A 13,736-nucleotide genomic window follows, 5' to 3' on the forward strand; every position below is an offset into this window, starting at 1 on the left:
AAAAAAAATGTTGACAGTGAGGGCCACCACTTCCAGTACAAGTGGAAATTGCCATATTTTTTTTGGGGTGAAATATGAAATATCTCTGGCTGTTTTAAAGGAGTTTGCTAACTAAAAATGAACGGTGCAAAAAATTCACAAACTGTCAGTCATTTTGGTAAAAGTGTATTTAGATGTATTTGTGTCCTATGGGAATAAATGAAAAGTAGGACAATGTGATAAAATACTCATTAAATAGTTCCTTTGCATTTAATGTAATTAAATTGGTTTATGGATGTCAGGCCCTCTTTGCAAAAAGTTTGGACACCCCCGATTTAATGTATTTTACATATTTTTAAAGAAAGTAGGAAAAGTGAAAACAAATGAAATTACATTAGTTTGTGTTGGATGTGTGTCTATTTGTATACATGCAACTGTTCTTACTCTTATTTTGGTGACTTGCTGATTTACAGAAATTGCATTTAACAAATTACAACACCTTTTCTGATCAAAATCCACATTTTCAAATTGTCTTAGAAAACAACTGGGTGGCCGGCAGCAGATAAAAACCAATACTGCAATATCTTTTGGGGTCCACAAAAAGACAAATTAAAACTGGAGGTAAATTATCATTCCACGTTAGTCTTAGTGTGACACTTACTGTGCAACTAGATCTGAAATGCAATATTTTATTTAGTGGAATGTAATGCAGCCCATTAAAAAATACACTGAAATGCACACATGTCTAAAGGTATGTTCTAGTAGTTGTACCAAAGAACAAATGAATGAATAAAACATAAAAGAAGACAAAAGAACCTTTTTGTTGTTGTTGCTGCATGATGGCATTAAAAGGATAGAGTCCAGAACAGACATCTTGATGACAGTGATAGGGTTAACAAAGTTTAACCTAGTTTTAAAAAAAATAGTAATAATCAAAAAGAGACATAAAGTATTAAATTATGGAAAAGTAGTTTAAAAAGTGTTTTAGAAAAACTCACAAAGACATAAATGAAAGCAAAAAAGAGCATTAAAAGTATCACAGTAAGATTAAAGCGTCGATGTGATAAAAGAGAAACCCCCTACCAAAAAAAGAAAAACTTGCAAAGAAAGATTCAATTACAAAATAAATCAACATTAGATAACAAATGAGCAAAGATATTGTTTTTAGACTCGTGAAGTGAATATGATAAAGTTGGAACCTAACCATACATTTAAAGTGTATGAGTTGATGATTTGATGAAAAGGAAAGTGAAAATAACCGCAGAAAACTTATACATGTGAAATATAAATATTTACATTAGCCAATTGAGAAAGATACTTGATACAAAATGATACAATAATTTTAAAAGGATGTTTTGCATGGATTTATAAAAAAATCAATTTGATTTTTGTCGATCTTCAGAAAACCAATCCTACGCTGACTTTTCAAAATAAAAAACTTACAAATTAAGACCATTTTTGTGTAATCAGGTAATGTAGAAAATAACTGAAATAATTCATGGGATATCGATAGAGCGGAAAACTGCAGATTTTACAAGAACAATAACAACGCATTACGACAACATGACGGTGGCATTTAAAGGAATTTTATTTTGAAGTTTCCCAAAAAGAAATCCGGTTTCCGCGTGTCACTCCCATTTAGCGGAGTTCACCTAAAGGTACAGGAACTGACAGGCGGATGCTAAGTAAGTGGCTTAATTCAGAGAAGCCGCTACGGGTTTCCCCTCTCGTTCTCGCGTAACTTAAGACTGTGAATGCCGACTTAGTGGCGCGGTTAGCGTTTATATAGCTGGTATATGTCAGCTAAACCGAAAGTCCTCCTTGAATGATTTGAGACTTGCACAGCGCGAGCGCTGACTAGCTAGCTAAGAAAAGGGTGGGGACACAAACTTCCAACTAGACCTCGCCCACAGTCGTTGCTCCATTTTGGCAGGCAGCTAGTGTCTTTGCGGCGTGAGAAGTCCGCACCACTTTATTAGGTAATTACTAGACTGGCACACGTGTGTCAATTACGTCGTAGAAATCGATCACCATGTTTAGAAAAACCCTAAAAAAGGACCCCGAGCTGTTTCAAAACGTCTCCGAAGGGCTGCGGCGGCTGTACCGGACCAAACTGTTCCCGCTGGAGGACACGTATCGATTCCACGACTTCCACTCTCCCGCACTGGAAGATGCCGACTTTGATAACAAACCCATGGTACTTCTGGTGGGTCAGTACTCCACGGGAAAAACCACTTTTATCCGACACCTTATGGAGCAGGACTTCCCAGGTATGCGGATTGGCCCGGAGCCGACCACAGACTCTTTCATCGCGGTGATGCACGGTGACCAGGAGGGGGTTATCCCAGGTAACGCCCTGGTGGTCGACCCCAAGAAGCCCTTTCGCAAACTCAACGCTTTTGGCAACGCCTTCCTCAACAGGTAACCCCGACACCTAACTATCAGAGTTGTTAAAAGCAATATAAAGTGGACACGGCACCCATATAAACATCCATAAAGGGGAAATGTTCATGTTTTTGACCAACTCAATATTATGTTGTTGAAAACGTGTCAACGGATGTCACAACCCCCACCACAAGTCTAAACGCGCCCCACTCTTCAGATGTAAATCCAGAGTGTGTCATTGCACAATCATGGCAGTGAGGGTAAGCAGGTTTCATCATCTGAAGAAAATGCGGGTATTTAGTGTCAAGAACGAAGTGGCGATTGATTCTAACCTGTGTACGTTTTTTAATGTACTTTTTGACGCTATGATTCAAAATATTAGTTAGGCCTCCTGACTACAGTTACCTGGAAGGGTCATTCTTGCCAGACTTTTTCCCAGCATGACCCTTGCTACATAGAAACTTACAGATGTTGCCAAGCAACACACTGACCTTTTTCTGTCCTCATGTGGGCGCTATGACTTTCATGTCACCTAGTTGTTGCCACATCTGTACGGTCAGAAGAACACTCCCTTTCTAGCTGTGAGTACAATTTATGAAGTCTTATCACAACGGGTTAAAGGTAGCAGTGCAGTCAGTGTGTGAAATGTACTGGTAGGAATACATTTAAAGACACACTCCACTAAAAATTGTGTTTTGGGGCCTTTTAACATGTTCTTGTGGCAATTTTGTCATGATGGGCGTATATAGAAAGTTGAGCTTAAAATGGCATTTCTGAGCATTTCTTTATTCAATTTGCTGTGAATCAGGAGCAGACAAAAAATGTCATTTGAAAACACAGGATGACACAGGATACTGGATGCAGATTTAGCCCATGGTGTTCATAACAGAGAAGCAGGGAAGGGATTTCCCCCCCTCCATTCCTACTGTTTACTAGTCTGCCAGCTACAGTTGGAAAAGGCTTGGTGTGAAAGCGTTGAAATCTTGCTCCAGGCTGTAAGCTAGTGGGAGAGTGTGTAAACACATGGGTGACAGGAAGTGGGGGCGTCCTTGCTCCACCAACAGTTCTGCCCACAACTCAGAAGCAAATTTCTTATGAACTACTGCTACTCTGCATAATCAATGTCCAAGAAAAAAACACTTTTTTTGGGCTAAAAACTGCATAATTGTAATTTAACCCTTGTGCTATCTTAGATGACCCCACCCTTACATTGACGTGTTCTCCCTACCATGACAAAGGTGGATAAAGGTGGAAAGATTTCATGTAATCCATGGACACCAGTGAAGATCACAAATCATTGAAGAAAAAAGGTTCAGCTCACTGTCTAGTGGGTCCAGATGACCCAACTCCCAATGTTAAAGTGCCTAGGATAGCACAAGGGTTACAGATCACAGGAATGATCTATTTTCCAGTAGATCAAGAGATCTATTGAAGAAGCAGGGACGGTCTCGCAGCAGATCTCTAACCAGGACATGACAAAAAGTATGAATTTCCCATTGTGTTTTTTTTTTTTTTCAATAATGCAACATCAAATCTGCAATGTGGAAACTGACCTGTAGAATGACAGTGGGTGGGGGGAGTCTAATAAAATGTTGCAAGTTGTGGTCCTAAATAAATAATAAAACAAAGTAAACTAAGGACCCTTAAAGAATTTAAAACTGGAAAACCAAAATGAGCCCCTCCCAGAACAATTCAAAGTACAAAGTGTTGAGTCAGCCTGTACCTGAACCCTGTTCACTCTCCATGGATTTGTAATGACAAAAGCCTATTGACATGTGATTGTTGGTGGTGTCACTTCCCGTAGAGGCTGAGTGGATGTCCTCTAGTCCCCAATCCCCCCCCCCCCCCCTCACCTGCCAGCATCGTGTTACCCTGCTTTTACATTGTTTGTAGTCTGTTCTTTAGTTTAAACCAGTTGTTTTCAGAAAATGAAACCTTTTAAGTTGACATTAACTCGGTTTGGTTCATTCCCTTTATCCATTCACTTACCTTCCTGTGATTATATAGACTGTTGTCCTTCTCTTTTAAGATGGCAAACTTGTGACAAATAACATTTTTTACTTTTGAGAAACCTTAACAGGTTATGGCTCACTCTTGGAGGTCATTACAGCCCACAGAGGAATCTATGTGAAGCCTTTGTAACGCTATAGATTTTCTACAATTATTAGACAGAGACCTGCTGTCTCCTGGGAGTTTGGTGGTTTTATTTGAATAGAGTTGTTAGCATGAGTGGTCATGCGTTTGCTAATTTAAAAAAAGTTGTTTATGTGTTTTGTATATTTCAACTCAATTGTCACATTTTCATAACAGTTTATATCAGCTAGATAGATTTGCTCGGCTCAAACTGTAAACTGGTTGACTTGAGCCGGTGATTTTTCTCAGGCATCCCTGTAACTGCTTTTAAAGGAAATATGTTTTAATCATCGAAATTCAGTGGACTATTATGGCTTCTCTTCTGTTAAGCTCCTAACCATAGTTATTCAACTCTCAGATTAGCCTTTAACTACCAGGGGCTGATGTGACTTGTCTGCACTATAACCTGTTATTTATGAAGATGGTAAACACAAATTAGCTCTGTGTTTCTCACACCAACTCTTGCATTATCGTCACAGGGAACTGAAGAGTTTGACGTTTGCTTTTTTTCTGCTTTCATACCACTATTGCAGCATTTTGCTTTGTCTCTTCAGTGAACTCTGTTCTTGCTGATTGTTTTAAAATATTTTTGAACTTCTTACTCAACTCCTGATAAGCATACACTTTTTTTTCCTGTTGTATCACAGAAAGCTCCAGTGTCTTTAAGGCCTTCGTCAGTAAAACTGGAATCAGCAAAGCTTTAGTTCCGCTCTGGCCCACACTGTCCTGCACCGTTCTGTCCTGTTATTCCAGTGTGCTGACTCTGCTCTTTACTGAGGTGGAGCCTGACATTTCTAAAAGCCTCTCAGAGCATCTAAAACATACTCACAGGTGTGAATGGGCAAGAAAAGGCATTTAAACAATCTGTGATTTAGTTCTGCCGCATTGGGAGGGATTTTTGGGAGTAAAGCGGGGAAACATGATATGGTTGTAACTCCACTCTCCACATCTGCGGATCACGTGATGGTCGCCCTGTTTCCTCCTCTCTGTGGGAAATGACGGTTATGACGAGAAAGGAGGTCATAGGTCAGGAGATGAGGCAAAGAGGAAGACGGCATTGTCAAATTTCTCTCCCAGAATTCCAAAATTCATGGATATTTTTCAGCCTTCATTACAGGGATGACTCGTGGTTTCAAAGATATAATATTTAGAAATCCTACGCTCTCTTAAAGATCCAGGAATTTTTTTTTTAGTTCAGCTTAAACTGATCCAAGCCATTTTTTTTTTCCTTCTTCAGAACTTTGTGGAAAAAATCCAGGACAGGGCTAGCCAAAATTCCAGCTGCAAGTCATATGGTATCAGATATGAGGGGAAAGGGGGGGGGGGGGGGGGGGGGGGCTGCTTTTATGTTATCTTTGGCTGTTTCTATCATTTGTCATGTTGCTGCCCAGAGAGTATCATTTCAAAAAGCAAGTTAATCACAATACTCTGAGTAGATTTTTCCAATTCCCTTTGTTTGGTGGGTTGGATCCATGCTGGGGTTTGTGGTGTTTGTGTTCTGCTCTTTGTGTGGTTGCAGCAGGAATGTGAAGGCACGTTTTCTTGGTCTTATGACCCTCTGAGCTCATTTTATGAGCGTTTGGCTTAAAGGGCAGCAGAGGGAGAAATGGTATTCCAAGTTGTGGGTTATGTTAGCTGTCCAGATTTTATTCCCCTGTTGTTGTTCTATTATTATTGTATTTTTCTGCTGAAGTGCAGCACTCTCTTTATTAAGTTTAAATTCTTTTGAAACACTTATTTTCAGCATGTTACATTAAGGTAAAAAGGACAAGGTCCCAACATTTCCCCTTCTTAAGCATTCACGCAACAGTGGCCTTTTACAAACAATACTTCTGTAATGTTCGGAAAATCTTTATCATCACTGTCGGAAAAGCTAGATTTAAACGTCAGCTGGCGCACAGTGTTTGCAGAATAGATTAGCACAGAATCTAAATAATTCCCTAAACACTTCTGCAGTGACGGAAGTATTAAAGCATTTATTTATAAAGCATTTATTTATGGAAACAAAGAATGTAACTCAACTTATGCGACCACTTGGAAATCCCTCTACCGAAATGTACTTTATTTTAAAGTAAATGTTTCAAGCTATGATATCGACAGGAACATTATTAAAGGGGATTGTTTATCTCTGACTTTTACTTTCCTCTCACCGTCTGAACAGTTTCTTCCAGCAGTTGTCTGTTCACGTCGGAGCCTGACAGCGAGATAATAATTGTTGTGAAGCTGAAGAGTAAAGTTTATGTAATTCCAAGCTTAAAGACACTCACCAGACTGGTTTTCTGTTTTGTCATCTCAGCAATCATCACTGAGAATCTCCCCTCTCCTTTTATCACACACTCCTTTACTATTTTTTTTTCCGCCTATTATAAAATGTTTTTGTTTCTCACCCCTCCTGTGTTCCCTCTGCAGGTTCATGTGTGCTCAGATGCCTAACGCTGTCCTGGAAAGCATCAGTATCATTGATACTCCTGGAATCCTGTCCGGGGAAAAGCAGAGGATAAGTAGAGGTCCGCTGTTCTCAAAAGCTCACTGTTCTTTTTCCTCTTTGGCGTTACCTCCACTAACTAACTGCAGAAAACCCTTTGATTTAAAACCAGCACAAATGAGTAAACTGATTTTTTTTTTTTTTTTTTGTAGAGGTGCTAAAAACCCACAGGGAGTTTGGGGTGCAAACCTAAAAGCAGACGTACATAAACAGCCTTCAAACTTAGTTTTGGCTTTTGGGGCTCTCAGTCTGTCAAACTGGTTTTAAAGTCTTATTATGCCTGCAAGCATGTAATCTAGTCATGGCAAGGGCAAAGATGAGAGCTGACACCACCTGAAGATCATTTCCTGTTTGTGCAGATCCTTTTTATGGGTGACATCAGCCACCATTTCTTGTGAATTATTTTAGTTTTTAATATCTCCCTCACTCTTTAAAAATATGTTAACATGCCGTTCTCTATTCTTTTTCTAATTTAATTTGAAGTTTTTGGAATGGTTTTGTTTTAAAATGACTTTAGGATTTTGTTGCACACAGTTTTACTTTTATCTGACAGAGCACAGGGGGAAAACAATGCGCAACTAAACACTGCTTCTGCTTTCTCTACCTGGATTGAAGTGGTTTTTAGAGGAAACGCATGCAAAACGTGTTTTTGTGTATTTTAGTGAGAGGAAGTGGAGTAAAATGGGAAACACTGTGATGTTTCCCAAGACTGCTTTGGGTTTGAACTGTACCAAATCCTTCCCCAATCCAAGTCTTGTATTGTATTGAGTCATCAAAAAGCAAAATAAAGCAGTAGTATTGAGTTTTTTATCAGCAGGCATTACAGCATTTCAAAAAGATTCAAATACTGGTTATAGATTTAGTAAAAAACTTTAGATTGGCATCTTTGTCAATGCATGCTAATCAGACCATAAAGAAAAGCTGAATGAACAGAGATCTTCACACCTTTGTGTTTTCCTGTAGTACTGTTCTCAAAGGCACTTTCTCCCTCTTCAGTGTAAACACGTCATCCTCTGTTTCTGTGTCAACACAGGTCCAATACTGTACTCCACTAACGTACTGAGGGTCTGTGTCATACATAAACAGAACCGATTAGATTGTGCAGGTCAAGTTTAACAGACGCAAGTTTTCCTGGCTCAGTCGTAGCAGAGACTAACCAGACTGTAAGGAACTTTAGGGCTTTTTTTCTGACTTCTCTTTTGTGCTAATTGACGACAAAGGACTGTGTGGCTGTACATTTCAGTATTTTAATATTTAGCTCTATACCTTGCTAACTGCTAAAGCTTTGGCAAAAATTGTCCAAGCAAAAAATGTTGAGAAATCAATTCATGGTATAGTTATTGAGCAATTCTGCTACTGCTTTCATTTTTCATTAGGTCAGCATAAACCGTTTTCCTCAGTATGAAGTTCAGAAAAATCTAATGCAATGTTGATAGCAGTGCATGCTGCTAAGGGCTAAAGCTGTACGGCAAAATATTAGAAAAAAAAAAGCTTTTCAGAAACTGTTTGTAGCTTATTAAGCTCTGTGACAACGATTTCTTGGGATGAATCATAATTTTAGGGGGAAAAAATGACTTTTTGCAAAGCAAAACCCTAAGTTTGATACCAACCCAAGGTAAAATAAAAAATTAAATTTTGTTTCTCACATTAAACAGATTATATGTATAGTTTTGACTGAGCTACAGACATTTTATCCCGTTTTTGTTCCTTTTTTTTTTTTTTTTTTTTTAGATCTCTTAGCAGAACATCTGATTTAAACACAGCTGGGCTTGCTGTTGCTATTTTCAGCTTTTATGGTAACCACACTGACGCTTTCTTAAAGCTTTACAGATGCGAGACTCAAAAAAAAAAAATTCAAGGCTCATTTCTCATCAGACGTTTTGGTTTCTTGCCATAGTTGTGGCATTCCACACCTCTGCTGTCTGTCTCTCTCCTCTCAACGCGAATCAAACTTGATCATGTCTTTATGTCTTTGCATGCCTGGAGAATGTGTACAGCACTGACATGGCAGCTGTTGATGCTATAAGTAAGCCTGAGTTTTAGCAGCTGCTTCATTCCTTTACATGTATGTTTAAAAACAGACTTCATGGAGGATGAACAAATGTCCTCAGTGGGTCACACCGCGACTTTAGACTTATCATTTTCTCTTTTGTCTACTTTTACTTTCACTTGTCAAGGACGGAACGTTAAGTGCTTCAACCATGATCTATGTCACCTCTATTTCCAGTTTCTTCTTATATTCTGTTTGAAGACCCATTGAATGAAAGTTTTTGGTTTTTTTAACATATATTGTGCAATTTTTTCTGATGAGGGAGGACATATATTAAGAAAATGAAGATTAAAAATGCATTTTTGAGTATGTCTTTATTCAAATTTTTGTGTATCAGGATCAGGTGTAGTTGTGACGTACAAATTACGGTACAATCTGGGGGCCACAAGCTCCCTGCTCTTCTCCATTCTCATGAATCCATTTGTAGACAAATACATCCATGTGCGTCTTTGTTCTCTTGATCTGAGCTGGCATCTGGTTCAAAACTGGATGGCTTCAATACTGCTCACCATTTTTGTTTCACCTCTGTTAGGTTGAGGTTGTGAGTGACTGTAAAGCAGGAGGGCGTGTAAACTCATGGATTAAGGGGAGTGGGGGTGGGCTCATTCCGTGCCAGTAGTCCTGCCCACAACTCAGAGATGAATTTCTATTAAATTACTGCCACTCTTCAGAAACTGTCCTACAAAAGGAAACAGGTTTTTGGATTTTTGTCTAAAAATGATGTAATTGATAGACCACTGGGAACGCTTCTACAATAGATCAAAATGTCATTAGGAGTGGACTTTAGGTCTTTGTTCATTTTATCCATGATCTTTGTCCTTCTATAGACTGCATTGCTTCAACTTTTTTCAGTTGTAGGTATTATCATGGTAGAGTGCATCTACATCCGCTGAGACTGATCCCTCTTCAGTGTAAACACGTCATCCTCTGTTTCTGTGTCAACACTGGTCCAATACTGTACTCCACTAACGTACTGTACGGTCTGTGTCATACATAAACAGAACCGATTAGATTGTGCAGGTCAAGTTTAACAGACGCAAGTTTTCCTGGCTCAGTCGTAGCAGAGACTAACCAGACTGTAAGGAACTTTAGGGCTTTTTTTCTGACTTCTCTTTTGTGCTAATTGACACAAGGACTGTGTGGCCTTGTGTATGTATTTTTTTGTCCATGATCTTTGTCTTTCTATAGACTGCATTGCTTCGACCTTTTTCAGTTGTAGGTATTGAAAGGTGGTCATGTCAGAGTGCATGTACATCCAATGAGATTGATCATGTTTTTCTGATCAGACGACACATGTGCTCATCCAAAACGCAGCTCCAGACGCTCTACTCTCCCCTCTGTCTCAGTGTTTTCAGTTCAGTCGGCTCGTTTCTAAAATTAAAAGATCCAAAGGTTGGAGCACAGTTCTGTGCTCATTCACAGACAGAAATGCGTTGCTTTATTTTCTCACTTTCTTAATGTCAATAATTTTACAAAGCCTTGTTCTGTTGAATTTTGTCATGGCCAGCCTGTGATAGAGCATGGTGCATTACAGGACTCTGATGGCAGATAATACTAGATTTTATGGTTGTGGTTCAGTCTTTACTCGTTTATATTACTGTTGTCTCAGTACAGCAGGTTAAACAAAACCAGGTGAGTGCGCTTAGTATTATGAACATTTCTCCTATTACTGAAATTAACTCTCACTTGAAATAGATTTTATCTGTAATCCAAAACTTCTCCATCCTTTAATGTCCTCTTTTACCTTTGAGTTCTTTATGAGGTGAAATGAATTTGTTACACTGACATGTAGCTTTTTCTGAATATGCAAAATCTTCTTTGCTGTTTCATCTTCTTCAGTTAGTTCCATTATCCAAATGGTAAAAATAAATAATAGAAAAGTTAATGTCTGTGCTGATGCTGAAATATGTGTTGTTGTTTTATCTCCTTTCCTTTAGGTTATGACTTTGCTGCTGTGCTGGAGTGGTTTGCCGAGCGTGTGGACCGCATCATCCTCCTCTTTGATGCCCACAAGCTGGACATCTCAGATGAGTTCTCAGAGGTGATCCGAGCCCTGAAGAATCACGAGGATAAGATGAGAGTGGTGCTGAACAAGGCTGATCAGATCAGCACTCAGCAGCTGATGAGGGTCTACGGAGCGCTCATGTGGTCTTTGGGGAAAATCATCAACACACCTGAGGTAAGAAAAACAAAAACGTGCAGAGTAGTTCTGCACTCGTGTTAGAAGTTGAAAATCGAACCAGCAAACTTACTTCACTCTTGAGAAGAACAGCAGGTGCTGCTTGGTAGTCATTTTTTAACAGACGGTGAGCAGCTGGGGAATAATGGGAATTAAAATCTGAGCCTGTTTGAAAGTTTAGGGCTGTATTAATGTGCTTTAGTGGTTTCAGGCTCCTAATGGACATGAGAACAGTTATGACTATGTATGTAGTGAAAGTGAAAAACACTTAGAACACCAGCATTTGAAAATCCCATGTCCTATCATGTGACACAGTCTTATGATTCCTCCCTGACTGTTTAGTTAATGTTTGATTCAGAGAAACCTTTGGATCATGCTGCTCATTATTCATTGGTCTTGACAGCATTACTGAACAATGACAACACCCTATAAGTAAAGAGAAAAAACTCTGCTTGCATCTAACTCTTTCCCTTTTCACAATCTGAGACTTTTCCTTTTTTTGCATCACACCAGATTTTTTATTTTTAAGCAACAGTGAGGCTTCAGTGTGACTCATGAGCAAAAGCATAACTGGCTGTATGTAGTATTGGGATGGGTGGAGGTTAACCTCTGTGTGAATCCTGTTCCAGGTTGTGCGAGTTTACATCGGGTCATTCTGGGCCCAGCCCCTTTTGGTCCCTGATAACAGGAAGTTGTTCGAGGCCGAAGAGCAGGATCTCTTTGTGGACATTCAGTCTTTGCCACGAAATGCAGCTCTGCGCAAACTCAATGACCTCATCAAACGAGCACGCCTTGCCAAGGTTTGTGTCAAACACAGCGTTGAAGCTTATCACAAAAAGTAACTGGTTGTATTTCTTTGTCATGTTTGTTCTGTTTTTCTTCCTTTGGCCTGCAGGTGCATGCGTACATCATCACCGCTCTGAAGAAGGAGATGCCCGCTGTGTTCGGGAAAGAATCCAAGAAGAAAGAGCTTATAACCAACCTCGGGGAGATCTACCACAGGGTTGAAAAAGAGCATAACATCTCCCCAGGAGACTTTCCTAAACTTGAAAAAATGCAGGTGAGATTGAGAGAATCCTCCATATTCCTTTTGAGATACAGATGTGATGAAATGTTTTTTTTCTGTCTGTAGCATAAAGTGCAGAAACAAAGTGACTCTGTGACCTTTCAGCCTTTGCTCTTCACATCTTTGCCCTTCTTTCCTGTTCTTGCCCTCCAGGATGGGCCAGAACAAGGATGAGATTTATTTTTCCTGGTTTGTCAGGAAATCCTGCCTCTTGTACGCTACTGCCTTGGGTAGTTATTGAAGACTGATCTATTTCTATCTCTAATTCCTGTTTTCTTTCAACCTCCCTTTGCTTCCAGGAGCTGCTGAACGGTCATGACTTCACCAAGTTTGCAAACCTGAAGCCTAAGCTGCTGGAGGCGGTGGAAGACATGCTCGCCAACGACATTGCCCGGCTCATGGCATTGGTACGCCAGGAGGAGGCCAACATGCCCAGCCAGTCGGTCAAAGGCGGAGCCTTCGAGGGGACCATGAGCGGACCGTTTGGCCACGGCTACGGTGAAGGTGCCAGCGAAGGCATCGACGAGCTGGAGTGGGTGGTGGGCCGCGACAAGCCGACATACGACGAGATCTTCTACACCCTGTCTCCCATCAACGGGAAAGTGACCGGCGCTGCAGCCAAGAAGGAAATGGTGAAGTCTAAGCTGCCCAACTCAGTCCTGGGAAAGATCTGGAAGCTGGCAGACGTGGATAAAGACGGTCTGCTCGACGACGAGGAGTTTGCCCTGGCCAACCACCTGATCAAAGTGAAGCTGGAGGGCCACGAGCTGCCGGCCTCCCTGCCTGATCACCTGGTGCCCCCATCCAAACGTGGGACAGTTCAGCAGGATTGAAGGTCCAGAAAGGAGGAGGAGGAGCAGTAGCCTAGAGGGATGTCAGCGCTAGTGTTCAGGACTCAAAAACAAGTCCAAACACAAACGGCTTTGTGCTCCAATCAAGCCGAGTCCCCAGACCTCCTCACACACCAGGAGGAGGCGGTGACTGGGATGTTTTTCACCAGACAGAGACTGGAGGGAGAGCGGTGCTGTGCTTATGCATATAGTATACAATTTCAGGTATCTATGTGAGCTAAAAGGGGAGGAAGTCTTTGTTCTGCAGAAAGGACAGTTAAATAAAGAAGGCACGATGAGGTGGCTTTATGCATTAAACATGTCTTACAAGGATGCAGTTTATATTCTAAAATGTTGATCCAAAGAATTATATATGCATTTGGGAGAGAGAGAGGAAATGTAAAAAAATAATTTTCTTTATTTTTTTTATATTTCCTTACTCTTTCCAAATGCCTCCATGTTGTTATTTTTCCAGATTATAAAAGGAATACTGTACTGTTTTACCTGTGGTTTGTGGATTTGTAATAAATGTTTTGGGGGGACATAACTGTGATTTGAGTGAAAGAATGCCTTCCTGTTTGGTGAAAACCAGCAAAGAAATTGTTGAATAAATCTGAACTGATGCATCA

General features: G+C 40.2%; 1 protein-coding gene across 1 annotated transcript; it reads left to right on the top strand.

The window, feature by feature from the left end:
- The first annotated feature begins 1,620 nt into the window (after positions 1 to 1,620).
- LOC101158863 (EH domain-containing protein 1) lies at positions 1,621 to 13,736 on the top strand. The gene is made up of 6 exons (XM_004073164.4): positions 1,621 to 2,400; positions 6,907 to 7,004; positions 10,970 to 11,211; positions 11,841 to 12,011; positions 12,107 to 12,271; positions 12,577 to 13,736. The coding sequence occupies exons 1-6, from the start codon at positions 2,012 to 2,014 to the stop codon at positions 13,108 to 13,110; spliced, it is 1,599 nt and encodes a 532-aa protein (XP_004073212.1). The 5' UTR covers positions 1,621 to 2,011; the 3' UTR covers positions 13,111 to 13,736.

Source organism: Oryzias latipes, chromosome 10 (genome assembly GCF_002234675.1).
Source record: "Oryzias latipes chromosome 10, ASM223467v1".
NCBI lineage: Eukaryota > Metazoa > Chordata > Actinopteri > Beloniformes > Adrianichthyidae > Oryzias > Oryzias latipes.